This window comes from Talpa europaea, assembly GCF_964194135.1.
Source record: "Talpa europaea genome assembly, chromosome: 7".
NCBI classification, from domain to species: Eukaryota; Metazoa; Chordata; class Mammalia; order Eulipotyphla; family Talpidae; genus Talpa; species Talpa europaea.
This window is the reverse complement of record NC_140074.1, coordinates 134,040,126-134,059,602: the sequence shown is the minus strand read 5'-3', so window position 1 is coordinate 134,059,602 and position 19,477 is coordinate 134,040,126. Positions and strand designations below refer to the sequence as shown.

General features: G+C 61.8%; 2 protein-coding genes and 1 long non-coding RNA gene across 3 annotated transcripts; 2 read left to right on the top strand and 1 right to left on the bottom strand.

Moving 5' to 3' along the window:
• Positions 1 to 3,709: 3,709 nt before the first annotated feature.
• On the top strand, positions 3,710 to 15,649 carry ST6GALNAC2 (ST6 N-acetylgalactosaminide alpha-2,6-sialyltransferase 2; the record flags this gene model as incomplete). Its single annotated transcript, XM_084238087.1, has 9 exons — positions 3,710 to 3,834; positions 7,011 to 7,071; positions 8,523 to 8,697; positions 9,294 to 9,462; positions 9,860 to 9,998; positions 11,189 to 11,292; positions 12,931 to 13,014; positions 14,192 to 14,288; positions 15,083 to 15,649. 9 exons carry the CDS (start codon positions 3,710 to 3,712, stop codon positions 15,248 to 15,250), a joined length of 1,122 nt encoding a protein of 373 aa, XP_084094213.1. The 3' UTR covers positions 15,251 to 15,649.
• LOC311172721 (testis-specific serine/proline-rich protein) lies at positions 12,073 to 12,870 on the top strand (the record flags this gene model as incomplete). Its single annotated transcript, XM_084236250.1, has 1 exon — positions 12,073 to 12,870. A coding segment is annotated over one exon (798 nt), but the record flags the coding sequence as incomplete, so codon positions are not given.
• Positions 15,650 to 16,751: 1,102 nt separating the features above from the next.
• Positions 16,752 to 18,362, bottom strand: LOC311174595. Its single transcript, XR_014617073.1, has 3 exons — positions 18,343 to 18,362; positions 18,175 to 18,240; positions 16,752 to 17,113 (listed from the first exon to the last, which is right to left on the bottom strand). It is a non-coding gene; the product is annotated as an uncharacterized lncRNA (long non-coding RNA).
• Between the last annotated feature and the right edge of the window lie 1,115 nt (positions 18,363 to 19,477).

Here is a 19,477-nt window from a genome sequence, read left to right as displayed (position 1 = left end):
AGAGCCCTTGAGAGAATGCTAGAGAGCCCAGAAAGAGTGAGGACTCGCTGGGGGACTGGAAGGCCCACCAGCCCCACGGCCCCCAGCCCCTCTGCCTGGCATGTACCTAGTTCACACACTACAAGTGATGTAAAAAGCTCAATAAAAGCCTGAAAAAGCCATTGAGGCTCCAGGACTCTCCTTTATCCATCTGCCCAGATCATAGAGCTCCCACTCTGTGCCATGCTGGCGCTACTGTTAGGGGGAAATGATGTCCTGAGCTAATCCCATACAGGCTTACAGTCAGGCACCCCGTTTTGTATCAGGCTGCCCTGTAACACTACCACCATGGAAAGTGTGTAGATTGCCCTAAGTGTACACAGCAAATGGCGCCAGGGAGGGGGGTGGGGGGTAGAGGGAATCTGTTCTACAATTTGATAAAGTCTATGATGTTTGAGCCAAAAGGACGCCTACTCTCCCTACCTCCTTGTCCCAATGAGACAAGAACTCGCTTCGAGATCAGTGCAGCCAAAACGCAGGACGCCTTTCCCGCGGCTCCCAGTCCAGGGCCCTTCTTCGGGGAGGAGCAGGATGTCAGCTCTTCCCAGCCTGCCCCAGCTGCCTGTGGCTGAGGCTAAGATCTAGGCCACTTGGCCCAGGAGGTGGCCAGTCCCTTCTATTCAGCCGCAACTCACAGAACGGAGGAGTCTGGGCCCTTGATCACCCCCAGGCTGACTTAGAAGGGTGATGGTTCCCCAGAGACCAAGCCAAAAGACCTAACAACTGCCTCCCTTCCACCTCTAGCTCCTCAAAAGGGCTAGAGGTGCCCACTATTGTCCCCACCCAGACCCAGAGCCCTGGCTCAGAGGTGTTGCATGGCTACAAAACTGGTAGGTCCTAATCTCTTCCCAAAGCGACTATTTGCAAAGAGAGAAGTTCAAGGGCACTCTCCAAAACAAAGCAGGTTGTGGGAGGAGATGGGTGGGTTCAATGAAAACGCAGCCTGGCGTGGAAGCCAGCCAGTGTGCCGGAGAGCAAGGGAGAGAGAGCAAGCAGGAGCCTCTGCAGGAGTTACTTCTTCTAAGGAGCCTGAATCTATAGAACAATCTATGCCCTGGGACCATGTTGTAAACTTTAGTTTAATTAGCTGGCTACCTTTTCTAGAATGTTGGTATACAGTTTGGGGAAATACAGGTTGTGCCCGCTCGGGAGCAGAGGGCAGCTTCTCCCACTGTCCAGCCAAGGTTTCTTTCTTGTGGTACAAGCATCGGCTTCAGCTTGGTGCTGAGGTTTCCACATCAAAGCCGCCTGGGCTTCAAAGCTTTGCACTTACACACGTAGTTGTGTGTGTGTGTGTGCGTGTGTGTGTGTGTGTGTGAGATAAGAGCCGGCTGCTTTCTTGTGTGGCCACCCCGGGGGCTTTTCTTTCTCACATCCTGGTGAATTTAAATAACCGGGCAGGGCAATTGGGACCAACTTGAGTCTTTCATCTCCTTCTTTTGCCTCTTTCGGTGCTTTAAGTTCTGCTCCCCTCTCTGTCTCTGGTGAATCCTCTCACCACCACCCCCACCCCTGGCCTATACCCCAGTTCTTGTATGCATAAATAAATAAATCTTAAAAAAAAAAAGTTCCAGGCTTAAGAGCTGAATTCCCCAATATAGAGAGTAAACCCGCAAAACCCTAAATCCCCACCCGCAGTCCGGAGGCTGTCTCTACCTGCAGCGCCCCTGGCCCAGGTTGCTGTGTAAGTTCAGGTCTTGAAAGTCACAACCTGTTTATTCAAAGTTCCTGTGGGCCCTGTCAAGGGCATCTCACAGTCCTAAGGGGCACCCTGCGGGCGGGTGGGTTAGTTATCACATCAATACCAGGAGAATGGCTGCCTCACCCTCTGAGCCTGAGGGGCACGGAGGCCTGGGCCTTCCTGCAGCCTGGATTGTTTGCTGGGTCCCGAGTCATCAGTCTTGTAGGCCCAGGAGTCTCGAGCCTTCTGCAGGCCCCCATGAAATCCAGGCGGGCCAGGAGTGAACTCGGACCCTCACATCTTTTTTTTTGAAGATTTATTTATTTATGCACACAGAGCTGGGGTGTCGGCCTTCACATCTTGACAAGCGACTCTGTAGTCAGGGGCGTGGGACGCTGATGCCCCTCCGCCTGTAGCCTCCATCTTCTCGAGACTTCGATGGTGAGGAGCTTGGCCTAGCTCCAGAAACAGTGTTAGGTAACCTCCACCCCCATTTGCGGGAGAAGGCTCAGGGTGGGCTTCCCCAATTAGCCCCTCAAAGCCTCCCCCATACTTCACAGTCAGCATTATTTTTAAATCAAAACACAGTGTTAGGGGGAAAAGGCTGTCCTAGAGCTCATTCCATACGGGCTTCATGGACTCCACCCCCACCCCAGGCCAAAGCCAAAGACACTGGGAAGGTGGCTGGGACCTGAGGGTGGGGTTCAGCAGCCAGGAGTGGTATAAAGCCAGACACGTGGGCTTTGGGGGGAGGCCCCCATTTTGGCTCTCCGCCAGCTCGCAGCCTCCGGCCAGCTCTGAGAGTGCCTTTGGGTTTCCAGGTCGGCGAATTGGGTAGGACGCATTAAAGACTTTATTTCCCCATTTTCTCCCTGAGTTGTACATTTTCCTTATTTCCTTGTCCCTTGTCAATAAACCTTTTATGAACCTTTCGTGTGTGCCTGTAGTGGAGTATTCATAAGTCCCTTGTAAGCGCCGCGGGTGGGGACCCACAGCCAGGAACCCGTTCAGTATCGGGGCTGCCCTGTAACACTGCCTGGCCGGCACCCACAGGGTGAGCAGAGAGAACCACTGGAGCCTGACCACAAACACAGGTGGGGGGGCTTGTCTGAATCCAGCTGCTGCATCCAGACTTGCTCCAATACATGAACAACAGGTTGAACTTGACTGGAGGGGGCCAGCTCTGCTTGCAGCCTCCTGACCACAGGGCCTGGGGCACATCACAGTTTCTTGAGGTCAAAGACCCAGGCCTTGGGCCCGGGAGAAAAGCCTCTCACTCCCAGCTGGGGGACTTGGCTTCCAGAGCTCGTGCCCGGCCTCCAGCCCTTCCTGCGACCCGCAGCCCCCTCCAGCTCTCCCTGGTCTCTTGGCTGCTGACCTCTCCAGGGGCCTGCGGTTGTGAAAGGAACGCGGGGTGGCTGAGAGCGGCCGCCTGAGCGCGCACCCAGGGAGGGGTGAACAATCTCAGCTCCGGACCCAGCCCAGGGTCTGGGCAGCAGGAGGGAGGAGTAGGAGGGAGGGAGGGAGGGAGGGGGGTTTGCTCCTCCCTGCACCCACGGCCCCTCCGGCGTCCTGGTGAATCCTCTGGAAGGACCCGGGGTGCCAAGGTCACACCAACAGGTCTCCTTGGGGGAGCCCTGAGGGCCCTGAGGGCGCTGTGCGGCCCGAGGAGCAGGTGGCGGCGTCGCCCGCACCCCCGCCCTTGGCTGTGCCTGGCAAGCGCCTGGGCTCCAGGGGTCCCGGCGAGGCCGGCGAGCGCGGCGGGTGCCCCGTCGAGTCGAGGGCAGCGCGGGGTGCGCGGCAGGAGGGCGCCTGGGGTGACTCTCCCGCCTCCCCGACCCGCCGCGCCCACCCCCCGGGCGGGGGCGGCCGCGAGCTGCGGGGCGGGGAGCCGGGGCCGGCGGAGGGCAGGGCCGGCGCGCGGGGGCCGCCTCCGGGAGCCCCGCTCGGGCCGGGACGGCGGGGACCGCGCGCCCTCGGGCCGGGCGCATGGGGCGCGCGCGCGGCCGGCTCCCGTGGCTGCTGCTGCTGCTCGCGGCCGCCGGCTCGGGGGCCCTCCTGGCCCTGTACTCCGCGGCGCTGCGGCGGCCCCCGGGGCCCCGGCTCGGAGCCAGGTAGGAGCTGCCCGGGAGGGCGCGGGGGGCGGGGGGGGGCGGCCTGCCCGGGGCTCCGGGGGTGGCTCGCGGCGGGCACCCCCGCTCCTCGGGGTGCGGAGGCGCTGCCCGGGCCCGAGGGGAGCTCGTGCGCGCCCCGCGCCTCGCCCGGCGCGTCGACCCCTGCGCTCGAGGAGACGCCCCCCGGGCCGCGGCGTCGGGGCTGGACGGCGCGGGGCTGGCGCGGAGCCCCCTCCGGAGCGGGTCCTCTGCGCCCCCCTCCCGCCGCCCCCCCGCGCCCCGCGGGCTCGGGTGTTTACTCGGTGAAGCGCCGGGCGCTGCCCACGGGGCGGCGAATCCCGGGGAGCAGGGGCGCGCCGGGCCCCTCCGAGGTCCCCCCCCCCCCCCCGCTCGCCCGCCCCTTCCTCTCCCCACGCTGCGGAGGAGAAGCCCCGGAGGCTGCCTCGGCGAGGCGCCGTCCCAGTGAAGTACCCCAAAACCGCTCAAGGACTTAGTGGACTTCTGGGAGGCGGCCGGGCTGTGCCCAGAGCCTGATTTGGGGAGCTCGGAAGGGTCCGCCGCCTGGTGGAGAGGCCCGGGGCCCGGTCTGTCCCGTCCCCGCGCCTTCCCCCGCTCCCTGGGCTCCCAGCCCTGCTCCGGGGGCGCAAAGCGCAGCTCCGGGGAGAGCAGGCAAAGGTCACTCGAGCTGCAAACACAATACCAAGTGTGCTCGCGCGAGCAAGGACCCTCCCTTCGGAAAAAAGGTCCTCGGTTCTGAGGCCTGAGGTTACTTTGGCTCCTGGTAGTCGGAAATTGCTTAAGAAGGTGCAATAAGGGCTGTGGTGTTCAGAAACGGGGTCCTGGGGCCTCGCTGGTGGCGCAAGGGGTCAGCGCTTTGAGGCTATGGGCAGCCTGAGTTCGATCCCCGCCCGGCCAGGGAGCTACCCCCAGGGCGCGGCAGACCTGGCCTGTCTCCCCGCTGCTCCCCACAGCGGTGGATTTCAGTGGATCTGCCTGTTCTGCTCCCCACTCTGTCTCTGTGAATCCTCTCACCTCCGTGCTACACCCCAGCTCTTGTCTGCATAAATACATCTTTTAAAGCAAAAGGAAAAAGAAAAGGAAACGGTATCCTGATCAACTTTAGGTAAGGAGGTTTTCGAACACAAACATCCTTTGAAAGTATCTGATTCCGGGTCACGGAGGAAGCCAGTGGAACAATCTCCATCCCTCCACCAGGCTTTTGTTTCAAGATCTTTCATCCTTTGAAAATCTAGCAGCCCAAGAACAGTTCCTTGTTTCCTTTCTGAGGCAACTTAAGCCCGGGGCAGCGGGTGGGGACTCATCCCGCCCTGGGAGTGGGGATTGAGTGCCCCAGCAACCCCGTGGGGGAGGCTGGCATGGGGAGCCCAGCTGCAGCTGGGTCCCCCCTGAGGGTGGCTGCGAGCAACTGGCCCCTTTGCAGCAACGTGGGGACCAGCGGGCAGGGGCGGGGGCTCTAACAGCAGGTTGGAGCGTGGAACCCAGTCCAGGAAATCACAGGAGAATCTGGATCAGTAGTTCTCAGATGTGGGAATTTCTAGATTTGTAAAAAAAATTAAAATTAGGAAGGAGGGGTGAGGGCAGATATGGGGCCCTAGTTATGGGCAGTTCCCATCTCTTGTCCACACTCTTCTGTAAGAGAGAAGACGCTTTCGGGTCAGGAATTCCTAAAAGTACATGACGTAAACCCGGCAGCACGTCGGCTTCCAGGAGCCTGCACGGCCGCCCGCGCCTGGCAAAGCCTCCTGGCGAGCTCCCCAAGCAGGTGTCCGGGGGCCCGTGGTTGCTGAGAGGGGAGAGCTGGCCAAGTCCCAGCACAGGGGTGCCCTGGGATGAGCAGGCCCCTGAAATTAAAGCAGTTCAGGGTAGCAAAACTGAATGGGGGTGGGGGCAGATGCCCCATCTCCTCCTGGCGGCTCTGCCCTCTGGCTCTGTTCTGCCCTCTTTCACTTCCCTCGGGTCTGGGGCCAGGCTGTGCCTTAGAATCGCCTCGAGGTGCCCAGACCCAGCATTTCTGAATTTCTGGGGCGGGCCCCAGGCAGGGTGCTTTTCAAAAGCTCCCTGGGGCGCTGCCTGCCACTTAGGCTCAGTACCATGTGCCAGTTATTGCTGAGAAGGGGTTCTGGGGTGCTCAAGGAGAAGACTACAGGAGGATATGGGTGGGCAGGGGCCCAGTTGGAGACGGGGGTGGGGGGGTGTGGGGTCAGCCCTGCTCTCCCTGGCCTGGAGCAGGCAGGTCTCAGCTCCCTGGTGGCACCACTGTCTGAGCAGCGATAAGCAGGTAACAAGAGGCCTTTGTTTCCCCTTGCAAGCTGCGAGTCCAGAATCCTCCCCACCGGCTCCCCTGTGGCTGTAGCAGCAGAGAGGCCGGAGGCTGGGAGAAGCCTCACCATCCTTTGAATGGGCCAGGGCCCCTTCCTTTCTGTCTGTCCTCTGCCCTCTACCGGGGTCTCCTGGGGGCGGGGGCAGGGCAACACTAACCCAGGGCCCGCAGGCCCTTACGCTCCTCCCTTCAAGGCCAGTAGCTGACATTTACAGAGCAGATTCAGCCCGAGGGCTGGATGGCACACCGTGTGTCCAGCGCCTCCATTGTCCCCGCTGTCCAGATGCACACACAAGGTTCTGAGGAGCCACTAGCTTCCAGAACTCAGGGGGTACGAACCCGAGAGGTCAGGCTTCAGACCCAGGCCTTTGCCAGAACCTGCAGAGCAGGGGCCGGGAGCCAGGAACGGGGCAGGACGGTCCACGACAGTGAAGGGGCCACATCATCTGAGGCTGGACGCCCACACCTGGGGCCTTGGCAGGGAGACCCCCCAGAGGGTGACATTCCAGGGGGGGCTGTTTTAGGTTTTCATCTTTTAACCACCACCTCACCGTTCCTATAAACTCTGCATTCCTGCTGCTTGCCAAGGGGGTGCTAGGTCTCTGGCTTCCTCAGTGGGGCAAAGCAAGACCGTGGGACAGTGTCCTGTCTGCCTGAAGACACCCAGGGCAGGAATCAGGCCTAGGAATGCAAGGATCAGAGTGGACACCTTTGACCCTGATGGCTTTATCAGCCCTGGGAGCCAGCGAGTCAGAAGCTTCCAGAGGCAGATTGGACCCTGGACAGACGGAGCCCAGCCTGACCAATTTACTTCTCTCCCCCCACCATCCCCCAGGAACACCACATCATCTCGAGCGTTCTCTGGGCCCAAGACATGGAGTTCTAGGACGGGAAAGGTACGGGAGGAGGCCCGGGGGTGGCCTGGCCGCCCTCAGGCTGTGGGAGGAGGGAGGAGCCAGAGGAGAAGGGTCTCGTGAGATTTCCGGGCAGGAAGCGGGCAGCGGAGCAGGCAGCGGTCACAGCTCTCGGGCCTGGCCTCTGGGGCCTCTGTGCTCCGGAGGGAGGGTGAGATGTGCCCTGGGGCTTGGCCAGCTGAAAAGCTCTTGTAACTCATCTTAAGAGTCCCGTGAGTTTTATGTTCTACTCCTCAAAATGCCTTTTTACTATTAACACGCCGCTGAGATTGCTGACCAGGGAGTGAACACCAGACCCTGGAGCGATACTCCTGTCTGCGCAGAGGGTTCGAGACCCCTCCGGGGCCCTGCTCTGCAGCTGGCCCTGCTCCCAGGGGCCGCCCACGGCGGCACCCTCTCAGAGCTTTGCCTGAGTCCTTGCTCAGGCCTCAGGCGGCCCTGGGTGAGGACACTCACCGGTGACCAAAGCAAGGCACGGGCTCAGGCCCCTGGCTCGGGGCACCCTGCGGCCTGAGCGCCTGGCTCTGTGGCCGTGTGCGGGACAGCCGCCACTGGGCTGCGGGCAGCAGGGCGAAGGCTGGTTAATTGGGAGTAAGAGCGGTTACGAGTGCTCAAGAGGTGGATGGGGACTTGTTAACTGAGGCGGCAGGGAGAGGGTCCACTGCCCCCGGGACTTAGCTCGGCTCCCCAGGGACAGAGCGGTCAGTCCATCCCCCTCCGCTGGATCCCTGCGGGCGGGCTCCTCCCAGGGCTGCAGGAATGAGCACACACTGGAGGGAACAAGAGAAATACCTTCTCTCACAGTTCTGGACACCGGAAGTCTGAGGTCAAGGCTCTAGGGCAGGGCCCTTCCTCGCCTCTTCCGGCTCTAGGTGGCCGCAAGCTTCCTTGGCTTGTGGCCTCAGCGCTCCCCTCCCTGCCCCTGTCGTCACGTGGGCCTTCTTATAAGGACACTGTGGGGCCCACCTTTATAAGGTGTGACCTCCTCTGAGCTACATCAGCCAAGGCCCTGTTTCCAAATAAGGTCCCCTCCTGGGGTTCTGGGTGGGCAGGGATTTTGGAAGGACTCTACCCAGCCCAGTGTAGGGCGCCTCCTGCAAGAGATGTCGCAGCTCTTCCCAGCAGTCTGTCCACACGAACCCTCATCAGAGCCCGGGTGCGGGTCCAAGGTCCAGGTGGGCTCCTCCGCCAGAGAGCGGGCAGGTCCTCCCCAGTGTGAGCGGCCCCAAAGCGTCGCCAGGTGTGAGGTGATGGAGTCAGAGGCCGAGTCTTCAGGCCACAGTGATCCAGGAGAAGGGCTGGGCAGAGTAAATCGAGAAAGTTCTCTGACTCCTGCCAGGCCGCTGCACCACAGATCAGTGGGTGAACCTAGTCTGGAGGGGGGAGGGAGACCCGGCCCCCGCTAACAGTGCTCAGCCTCTTCTCACCCACAGGGCCGGTCCTGCCAACACCCACTCTCTCTCACCATCCGGCAGCACCCCCACTTCCGGGGCCGGTTCAATCTCTCCACTCCGGTGCTGCTGTGGGGGGGGCTCTTCACGGAGGAGCTCTGGGCCAGCCTGAGCCGGCACAAAGCCCCCTATGGCTGGCAGGGGCTGTCTCGCCAAGGTAAGCAGTGCCCCGCCCCCCCGCCAGCCTCTGCCTGTCTCCCCCACTGCTGGCCCTCGTGCCTCTGCCTCACAGCACTGGGGAGCGGCAGGTACGGTACCCCGTTCCTCCCAGGAGGGTCTCAGGGCTCTACCCCTACCGCCTGTGGTTCCTGCCTTAGCTCCCCATCCCACAGGCACCCCCAGTCAGAGAGGGGCTGTGGCCCCCCCAGCTCAGCAGCTCTGCCCATCTTGGGACCTGCTGGAGGAAAAGCGCCAGAGTCCAAGGTGGCCAAGGCAGGGGTTTCGGGGCGTCCGACGGCCTGCTGCAGCGGCCAGCATGGGAACCCCCCAGAGCCCTCCCGGGTAAACCCGCCACCATGCCCACCCCGCACGCCTGCTTCTTGTCTTTTGGAGTCCACAGTCTCTAGCGGACTCGTTGTTCAAGTTCCCGAGGTGACTGGGCGCAGCAGACACCCGCCCCCCCGGCCTCAGTTCTCAGGCCCCACTCACCTTCCCTTCTCCGCGGCTCTTGGGGGGGGCTGGCGTCGGGCAGGCGCCAGAACAGCGGCCCCCCTGACCGCCCTCCCCCCGGCCCGCCTTGCCCCGCACCCACAGCCGTGGCCTCTACCCTGGGCCTTCTCAACAGCTCGGACAGCGCCCAGCTGCTGGCCAGGTCCGGGCAGCGACCCCCCCGCTGCACGCGCTGCGCCGTGGTAGGCAACGGGGGTGTCTTGAATGGCTCCCGCCAGGGGCCCCACATCGACGCCCACGACTACGTGTTCAGGTATCCCGGGCCAGAGCCGGGAGCAGAGGGGGGAGCTGGGCCCCAGCCAGTGGTGGGGGCATCTCCTGCGAGGGCCGTGGGCAGGGAGGCTCCAGCCTCGGGCAGCGAGGGGTGGCCCCGGCAGACAGGCAGGGACAAGGAGTGCAGTCAGCCTGAAGACGGGGCGTGGGTGCTGGTGCCAAGGAGACCAGGGAGGAAGCTGCCGCCGGGGCCGGATTTTCCCAGGTCACAGCGCGCCCCTCGAGGGCCGGAGAGTGGGGGTCAGGCGGGAGCGGTCACGCTGAGGGCAGGGGAGCTGTCGTGCTCCTGTGGGGACAGGCTGGGAGAACCCCTGGGCGTGGAAGTGCAGACGCGGGGCAGGATGTCACTGCAAGGCTCCGGCCTCTCTTGGGCCCAGGCTCAATGGCGCCGTGATCAAAGGCTTCGAGCAGGACGTGGGCACCAAGACCTCCTTCTATGGTTTCACCGTCAACACCATGAAGAACTCCCTCATCTCCTACCGGCACCTGGGCTTCACCTCCGTGCCCCACGGACAGGTAAGGCCTCCCGTGGGGACACCACTGTCCCCGAGCCACCCCGGTGGGCTGGGGCACCGCAGACGGAGCCACCGAGAAGGATCTGGTGGGCAGGGATGCCCGGGAAGCCTGGAGTGGCGCGTGAGTGGCTAAGATCCACTTTGCAAGGTGGCACACCAGCCACCTTACATAACTCGGGGTCACACCCCAGACGAGACTGAGGCTCCGCCCCTTTGGCCAGCAAAGCCAAGGCAGGGCCAGATCATTCCAGACTGCCTTCCGCCGCTCGCCGCCCTCCATGCGTCCTCCCTGGCTGCCTGGTGCCTGGTCCTCGCAGCAACCCCTTTCCAGATGGCACCGTGGCAAAGGCCACCCAGCTAGAATCAGCAAAATGGAGGCCTCTGGTCAAAGCACAGGGGTGGTCTCCCTGTTCCCACCAGGAGGAGGAGGGTTCCTCTGAATTTTCCCAGGAACCAGCACAGGAAACTGAGGCTCAGAGTCCCACGATGTGCTCCCGCACACCCCGAGGCCTCCCCTCCAGCGCCGCCTGGGTGTGGGACTCGGGGTTCCCTCGGGGGAGGGTGCTCCACAAGCTAGTCGGGTTTCTAGAAGCTTCCTCCTCTCACCAGGGAGTTTAAGAGTGTCCTGGCCGCAGTCAAAGCACCGAGACCTCACGGCAGAACCTCTCGACTCCTGATAGACCAAAGCAGGCCACAGTACCCGCATGACCTATTGACATCTAACAAGTTACCCCAAAACTTAGTGGGCTTAAACCACAAACATTATCTCACAGTTGAATGGGCGGGAGTTGGGGGGCAGCTTAGCGGAGAGATGTTGTGCAGGATCTCTGGGGTGACTGCAGCCAGGGTGGCCGTGGCCAGCCTGGCCCTCGGGGATGGCCAGTGCGTCTTGGAGACAAGCAGCTGCCTCACCTGGAGCGAGCGATCCCAGACAGCAAAAGCGGCTGATGTCCGTCACCACCACCTTTTCTCATTCATCAGAAAGATTCTGCCCATTGCTAAGCCGAGCCCGTGCTCGGGGGCGGGGGGGGGGTGAGGGGGACCAGAGTGGCGTCGAAGGGCTGGGGAACTGCACTGAGCCACGCAGTGGCTCAGAGTGGGCGCCCCGGGCAGCAGGACTGGTGGGGGCTCCTCCCTGGCGGGCTGGGGGACCCTGCTCCCCGGGGCTCAGTGCCTCTGTTGGCCCAACAGGACCTGCGCTACATCTTCATCCCCTCAAACCTCCGGGACTACGTGATGCTGAGATCAGCCATTCTGGGGGTGCCTGTCCCTGAGGGCCCTGATAAAGGAGACAGGTGAGCTGCTATCGGGGGCAGGGCTTGGGTAATGCTGGGGTCATCTCCCCTTGCTCCTCGGGGGCTCAGTGGGTGGAGAAGATGGGGAAGGCAGCAAAAAAACCCCCAAGAGTCCAACAGAGTGCTGGGCAGTCATGATATTTCGGACCCCCAGGAGAGCCCAGGTAGCCCGACCGGTCCCAGGTAGCCCTCCTGACGGGGTGGGCTTCAGGCCGAGGGCCTTTTTTCCGAAGCGGCCTGGCTCCTCAGCTTCAGGCTGTTGTCCCTGTCACCCACCAGCCTCCGCAGGGACCGCCAGGGCCGGGGCCGTGGTCCTATGAGCACCTGGTGCCCAGAGAGCCTGGGGGCTGGTACCCGCGCGGCTTGTCCCAGCAGGCGCCTCCCCACCCCAGGACACGGCCATGAATGGGAGAGCAGGCTCGGGGACCCTGCAGGCCCTGCGTCCCGACTCCTCTCCCCACCGTCCTGGGCGGCGGGCCTGTGACCACACCCCGGCCCTCAGCCGCGTCTTGTCCCTCCCGGTGCCCTGGCAGCTCCCGTCCCCGAGTCAGGGCCGCATAAATCTATGCCTGACAGAACCCCAAGGTGCTCATTGGGTGGGGTGAAGCCCTCCAAAGCCAGGCCATGTCCACGGGCCCCGCCCCCGCGCTGGTGATGACCCAACAATCACTGGCCGGGCTGCGGCCCGTCGTGAGGGTGGGCTTTGTGACACGGCAGGCAGACCGGGCTCTTGGGGGGCTGGCCCAGAGGCATCGGGTGGACACAGCCTCTCCATCACCAATGAGCTCCCCCTCCCACACCCCTATTCCGTCCCCCACCCAGTCCCCCTCCCAGTCCCGCTCCAACCACATCGTCAACTCGAACAGCCAGCAGCCCTTCCCCAGCTCCGGAGGCTCAGCCCCGTCCCCCTCCCCCACTCGGGGGTCTTCCTCCCGCCCCCCCTCTCACCCGCCCACCCCAACCACCTCACAGCCCTCTTCCCGGGCCTCCTCGCTGACCCCCAGCCCGCACATCCAACATGTGCCTCGAGGGTCCAGCCAAACCCCCACACCCCCGGCTTCCAAGTCCCCCTCGCAGTCTGGTTTGAAGGCTCCTTCTAGAAACCCCTCCCTCACGCCCCCTGTGCCCATCGCCAAGTCCCCTGTCACCTCGTCTTCCTACATCGGACCCATTCGGAGCATCCCGTCCTACATCACCCCCTACGTGCCCCGCTTCCTGAAGGAGCCTCCCTTTTTCCAGCCCCCCACCTCAACGCTTCCGATTCCCCAAAGCCAGTGCTCCCTCTGCTGCAGGTCCCGTCCGTGCTCCCCTCCCCCGCCCCCCGACTCTCTGTACCTCCCTCTTCTGCCCCCCCCACCCCTGCAGCCCCGGGACCACTGTAACTACCCCACCCCCCCTGCTCTCTTCACACCCCCTTCCTCTCTGACCTACACCTTGCCCCCCGAAGTCCTTCTGGGTAGCAAGCCACACGTGGTGCCCACGGTGCTGCCCGCCACCTTCTACACCCCCTTCTCCCGCTTCTACTCCCAACCCCGCCCCCGCCGCTCGCTGCCCCGCCGGCGCCCCAGCGTGGTGCCCCTCTCCTTGCAATACGACGCGGGGGCCAGTCGCTCTGTCCACTTCTACCGTGGGTGCTAGGCCGGAGACCTACTTCGGAGCAGAAGCCTCTGCCAGCAAATTCAAGCTGCTACACCCGGACTTCATCAGCTACTTGACGCAGAGGTACGCGGGGCGGGCGTGCGGGGTGCCGGGATGGAGCTCCCCTGCCAGCCCCCCACACCTGCCCCAAGGGACAGTGGCCCTGCCCGGTGGGCCCTGAAGACCACAGCCAGTAGCGAGTGCCACGGCCAGCGCTTGGTTTTGCTCTGTCTCCTGCCTCAGGGGAGGTGCTGCTGCCAGCCAGGCCCGCGGGGCGCAGACGCGAGACCCAGGGGAGCCAGGTCTGCGCTGGCGCCTTTATGAGGCAGAGGCTTGGTGTGGGCACCGGGGCCGAGTGCGGCCTGGGCTGTCGGAAGCAGAGTTGGCCTCACCTTTAGGCCCAAACACAGCCAGTTCAAGGCCACCCAAGGGAGGAGCGGCCTGGGGCGCCGCCTGCTCAGTCCCCTCTCCCCCCGCAGCACCCCATCCCTCCTTCCAGAGGCTCCTGCTGTCTCCTGTCTGGAAACATTTGTGGCTGCAAGTCTCACTAGTGTGTGGATGCCCCTGGGCACCCCACAAGGCATAGGGAGGCCCCGTGGAAAGGAATTATCTGGCCCTGAATGTCAACAGTGCCCGGTTCAGCCGGGCAGTGGCTCAGAGGCCAGCACCCCAGAACAGAGCGCAGGTGAACAGCGTAGGTGGGGGGGGGGGGGCACATGGGAGACCTAGTGACAGCCCCAGGCGGAGAGGCCAGGGGGTTTGCCTGGTGAGGCTTAGATGTGACCCCCGGGGTTGAGGCCAGGGCCCAAGGTGACCATACTGGGGCCCCGATTTTGAACTCTGTGAACGCATCATCCCGTGTGGCTGTGCCTCGCACACGTGCGCCCGGGGCCCGCCGGCTGCCCTGCACACCTGACTGCTGTTGGGTCAAAGTCGGGGGGTAGAGAAACTTGTGTCGCCCACACCCCGGAGACTTAGCCCAGGGCCAGAGCAGGTGGCTGCAGGGAAGGCGAGATTGCAGAATCACTGCTTCCAGGGAGAAGGGGAGGGAGCTCGCTGGCTCTTCTGGGTGGGTCTGTTCCTTTCTCCACCGCCCCCCCACCTTTGTTCTAAGGTGTTATTTCAACCAAAGAATTTTGCAGTTAGGAGTTCACCTGGGTTTTCCCCACTAGGAAGCTGATTGGGGCGGGAGGGCCAGAAGATAGCCCAATTTCCGACCTGTTCACGAAGTGAAATGGCCGTCGTGCCCCGTTGCTTCCAGGTTTTTGAAATCAAAATTGATCACAAACTTTGGAGACCTGTATATGCCTAGTACCGGGGCCCTCATGCTGCTGACAGCTTTGCACACCTGTGACCAGGTAAGAGGGCCTCCTGGGGAGCCCGCCGCAGCAGAGTGTAAGTGGAGTCTGGTCTGATCCATGAGCCCCTCCACAGAGCCTGTCACCCCAGACCCGGGCACCTGGGCCTCTCTCCTCTATGAGCTGCAGGAGGGGCCTGGTCTGGAGAGGGCCTTGGAGCGGGGCTGATTGTCCTCCCACCGCTGTCCTCGACCCATTAAAGGAGCTCCCGGGCCCGCCCTGCCCAGCCTTCCCCAGGGCAGCCAGTCATGCTCGGCCGCCACATTATCAAGTGCTCTGCTGAAAGCAGACTGGAGATTTGGGGTTGGGGAGTCCTTTTCTGGGGCATTCTAGAACTGGGGCAGGGCGGCAGGCTTAGCTTTCCACACCAAAACCTTCCCAGTCCCTGCACAGGTCCTTCCCGGGGCCAGTACGTGGGGCAAGCCCGGGCCCCGTGCGCCTCTCGGGCCCTGCTCCCACACCTTGGGTTGGAAGCAGGAGTCTCTCCCTACAGAAGGGGAGACGGGTCGGACGGGGCTTCTGCTGCCGCCTTGGGCTTCAGGATGAGCGTGAGGCTTTGGAGCCACAGGCTGAGTTCAAAGCCCAGGCGGCGACTCACTCGCTGAGTCTGTTTCACCCTTTATAAACTGGGGGTCCTATGACAGCCTGTCGTAAGGCTGGGGTGAGCATGTCCCAAGGGCACGGTGCCCGGTACCGCCGCCGGTCCGGCCGGGTCACCCAAAGAAGGGGGTGGGGCGCGACTCCCGTCACTCAGGCTGCGCCGAGCGCCAGCTGACCCGCGGCTCTCCGTCCAGGTCAGCGCCTATGGTTTCATCACGAGCAACTACTGGAAATTTTCCGACCACTATTTCGACAGAATCAAGAAGCCGCTGATATTCTACGCCAACCACGACCTGTCCCTGGAGGCGAGCCTGTGGCGGGACCTGCACGCGGCCGGCATCCTCCGGCTGTACCAGCGCTAAGCCCGCCCCGCCGCGGGGCCCCAGCGCCCCTCTAGCTTGTCCTTCCCACCCTGAGGGGGACCGTACACCTGAACACACCTGCTGCCCTGCGGCTCCCCACCCTGGCCTTGGCTCGCTGCGGGGCGCCCCTCCGGGCCTGATGGACTTGCCAAACTTGACCAAGAAACGGCCACTCTGCCGGGTATGGAGCCTGCGACGACACCTCCGGGCGCGCGGGCACTTCAGGGGGGTCCGCAGTCGCCGCTGGGGTCAACGTCAAGCACGGCGCGGGCAGAACCCTTCCCACCGGGCCCACCTCTAGCTCGTCCAGCCCCTCCAGCTCCAACGCAGCTCAGCTCGCCTGGACCTGAGACCCGCCCGGCTTCAGCCCCGCGCTTGAGCGGGGCCACGGGAGGCAGAACGCAGCCGGGAGCCAGGTACCTGCGCGAGCGCCGCTGGCATCTCTACGGGCAGCACACAGGTGTGGGCACGATCACTGCATGGGTGTCGGAGGGCCAGCTGCCCAAGGGAAGTCCCTTGGAGATGTCGCCACCTTGTCCCCAGGGCACCGGTGACCCCTGCTGTCACACCGCGGCTTCAATAAATTGGAACCAGCTTTATAGATGGGCGGTGTCACTTGAGCCTATGTGGGCGTGTGGGCAGGTCGGAGCCACCACACCGCCCACGGAAGCCCTGGGATCTCTGTCCAGACCCAGGGCTTTGAGTCCGAAGCACTAGGCTGTAGAGTAGGTGGGGTGGGCGGAGGGAGTGTTGGGTTCCCCAAGGTGTGGCTGGCAAGGGTCTTTCCAAGCAAGGCTCACGCCGGCTCAGCAGCGTCCAGGCCCTGGTGCCCGGCTCTGGAAGGCTGACCTACCAGCATGCTCCGTTAGAGGGATGAACTCAGCAAGCAGAACCGGAGTACTGCTCATTTTGGAAATTCAGAGGCGTCTTGTACACAAAATGGCCTTTGCGCCTTGGTGACTGAGGCAGCTTCCTGCAGCCTGCAGGGCAGGGCTTATAGGGAGCTCAGTTACTGGAGCGAGGCAAGGCCCCTCAGCTCCCTTTACCTTAGCAACGCCAAACTGTCCTTGGTGAGGCCCGCAGAGCCAAGTATGTTTCTGTGGCCAGATCACGGCTAGATGTGGGACATGCAGGGCGCCCCCACGCCCCATGAGCCCATTCTCACATGTACAGTGACCTTTAGTGAAGAAACCCGGTGACCTGGGTGACCCAGCACGGCGCAAACCCAGGCCCCTTTTTATCCAGAGGCTCCTTTTCTTTATTTCCACATCTGTAGTTCTCAGAACCTTTGTCAGCCATCACATCTGAGAAGTGCTAAAGCTGTTGGTGGCAACCCATGAGGGGCACAGAATCAGTTCACTGGGGAAACCAATCTGCTCTCACCCCCTGCAGCTGGACCAAGCAGGACTCTGACGCGCCTCGTGTGTGCCGAATCCCGACACGACACTGTTTCCCGCGTGGGTTTTCAACCTGAAAGCCACACGCTAGTATATCAGTCTGTAAACTTTATTTGTACTTCAAAACTTAAACCCAAGATACAAGACCTCACGGGAAATCCCCTGAAACCCCCCAGGCGGAGCATGTCTCTGCCGCCAAGCCGGTCCCATCGGTCTCGTCGGGCAGCGCCACCAGCGTGTGGAGCCCGCCCGGGCACCCCGGCCTTGAATTTGGGAGCTCTTAGCTGTGCCCCAACCTCACTGACTGCCGAAGACTGTCCAGGATACCTCATGTCATTTGAATTCTTTAGCTACTGTTGACAACGAAGTCTAGAGTGACTCACTCATCTTTGGGGGGACCGTTTTATCAGGGCAGCAATGAGCAGTGCAGGATGTGCCAACCCCACTGGCACTGGCGGGGAGCAACCTGTAAAACAAAAGATTCACTGATTAACAGTCACATGATTCAAACGGAGCTACATTTATATAAGCTGGGAGTGAGGTGCTGGCCTGGGCTCTTGTCCTAACTAGGTGTGCCCAAGAGCACCATCCCCGTTCCAGCGCAGGCTGCGGAGCTCCCGGAGGCCCCGCACAGCTGCTGTCTTGATGCCATGTCTGCATCAAGAGCACCACGAGCACAGGGCTCTTCTGTGCTCAACCCTCACTGGGTAGAAAACCTCTGTTGTCAGACCTGCCGCTTACTGACGTGCACCCAGACGCTGACCAGAGCCCAGATTCCCCAAGTCCTTTACGTTTGACTTACCGGCTGTAAGATGCTGGGGCCAGCCCCCCTCTTCCATCGCACCCCTGCTCTGGTTTTCCCATGACCAAACAACTATGTGGCCTTGAATATAAAGAACCTGCACATACCTCCCATTTTCAACAGAAAAGGCCCTCTGCGCCCACTTCAAGCCTGGCATGTACCTGGGAACAAAGCCAGCTGAGTACCACTTGGCTGCCTGAGGAGCAGGGCCAGCGTGGGGGGCACACCGGGATGGTAAAGCACCCGGAAACCAAACCACTCTGCCTTGTTGCGTGCGGGACCCGGCACAGGACCGAGAGGGCAAACACAACCCCAAGCGTTCTGACAGCCACTTCACCTTCCCCTTCGCGTTCCTGACCTAGGTGACATACACTTTCATTCCACGTAAAAGTCTAAACCAAACCCAGGCTACATGCACGTTTCTGTCATCTTGACAGCCTGCAGGCGGCGCCTCTCTCGGGGCCGAGGGGACAGCCACACCAGTGGCCTCCAAGTTGCAGAGCGGAGACGCCGCAGACTGGGGTCTCAGCAGGGCACACACAATTCCCTCTGGGCTCCCATCACCGTGAGCCCTATAAAGGCTGAGCTTCTCGCAAGAGCACAGGCCACGCCCCCAAGCCTCAGAGAAGATTGTTTTCCCTCAGCAGACTTTCAGACAGGGATAACCATCCATCACAGGCTTGTGGGGTCTCAGGGACGCCACAGATGGAAACCTAAGAGCTTACCAACAACCCGAGGGGCGTTGTATCCCTCTTCAGGCAAAGAAGTTCAGGGCCTCACGCTTCAGACATCTAGAAGGGCAAACAAGCCTGTGAGTCTCCCCGCGCCAAGTCCAGGGCAGGGGAGGCAGGAAGGACCCCCCACACCCAGGCCTTTCAGGCTTCTCTACTCACAGGCACCAGGCACCTCCTGCTTGTCCCGAGTCCAGGAAGGCTGACATGTACCGCTACAGTGTTTTCTGGAAGGTCCTTTTTCAGCCCCATGGACCTGAGAAATCCCCCAACCCCCCCCAAAACAAACAAACAAACAAACAAACAAACAAACATTCAAAAGATATACACCACTAACTGGCAAGTCGCTTGCTTTTAATCAGGCCTAAATTTTCTAGGAAGCTACTTGGGAAACTGAGTTTCAGACACCAGAGTCCACACAGGAAGGCCTCTCTCGGCCTTCAGACAGGGATAACTTGACATCATCATGCACTCAGCTCCCAGCTGGCACCAGCCTGCAGCACGGGCGAGTCCCTTTCCTTACCAAATTTCCTCTGCTTCCTCATGAGAACTCTCACCCCAGCCTGTCTACTTTACTAGAATACACTCTCGAGATCTCAAGGGCAAACCTATTTTAGCTAGCGCCCGGAGCGCCCAGCATCCGGATCTGGCACAATGATAGCTCCTACCCGTTCAAAGACAGGGTTTCCCTCCACACAGAGCGCCCGAGAGCCCAGTATGGAGTGCATGTTCCAGTCTCTCCGGTGTCAGTAAAAGGCCACATTTTAAAGCATCCCGACTTTCGGGCAACCTGCTGGAGGCCGGCCACAAAGGGCACCGCTTCTAAGAGGCATCACACAGGTCCTTTCCCTCCCTGCAGAGCAGGCGTGACGCCTTCAGCTTTAAGCCGCAGGAGTATTCAGCTGTCCTGAGAGCCACTTAAAAACAGCCAGTACTACAATCTCGGAGTTACAAAAACCCCTGAGCTGAAAGCAGGTGAACTCATCTACATAACTGTTCCCACACACACACATGCTCGTAACGAGCCCTAACGACCCCACGATTCGTGGACCCCCCGCTAGGGCCACTCTCACCCACTGGGGGAGGGGTGTCCAGGAATGTGTGATATGGAGGGGTCCTGATGTACAGCTAAATTTGGAAACCACTGACCCAGTCTGACAAATTAAGAAATAACAGTCAGATGGGGTCATCTGGTCACAGGCTGAGACTTGTGCCCAGACAGTCTCCAAAGTAAGCCGGGTTTCTCCACATCAGCCCACGGCCACTGTGTGGGTAGCTCTCAGTTGTCGGGGCTGCC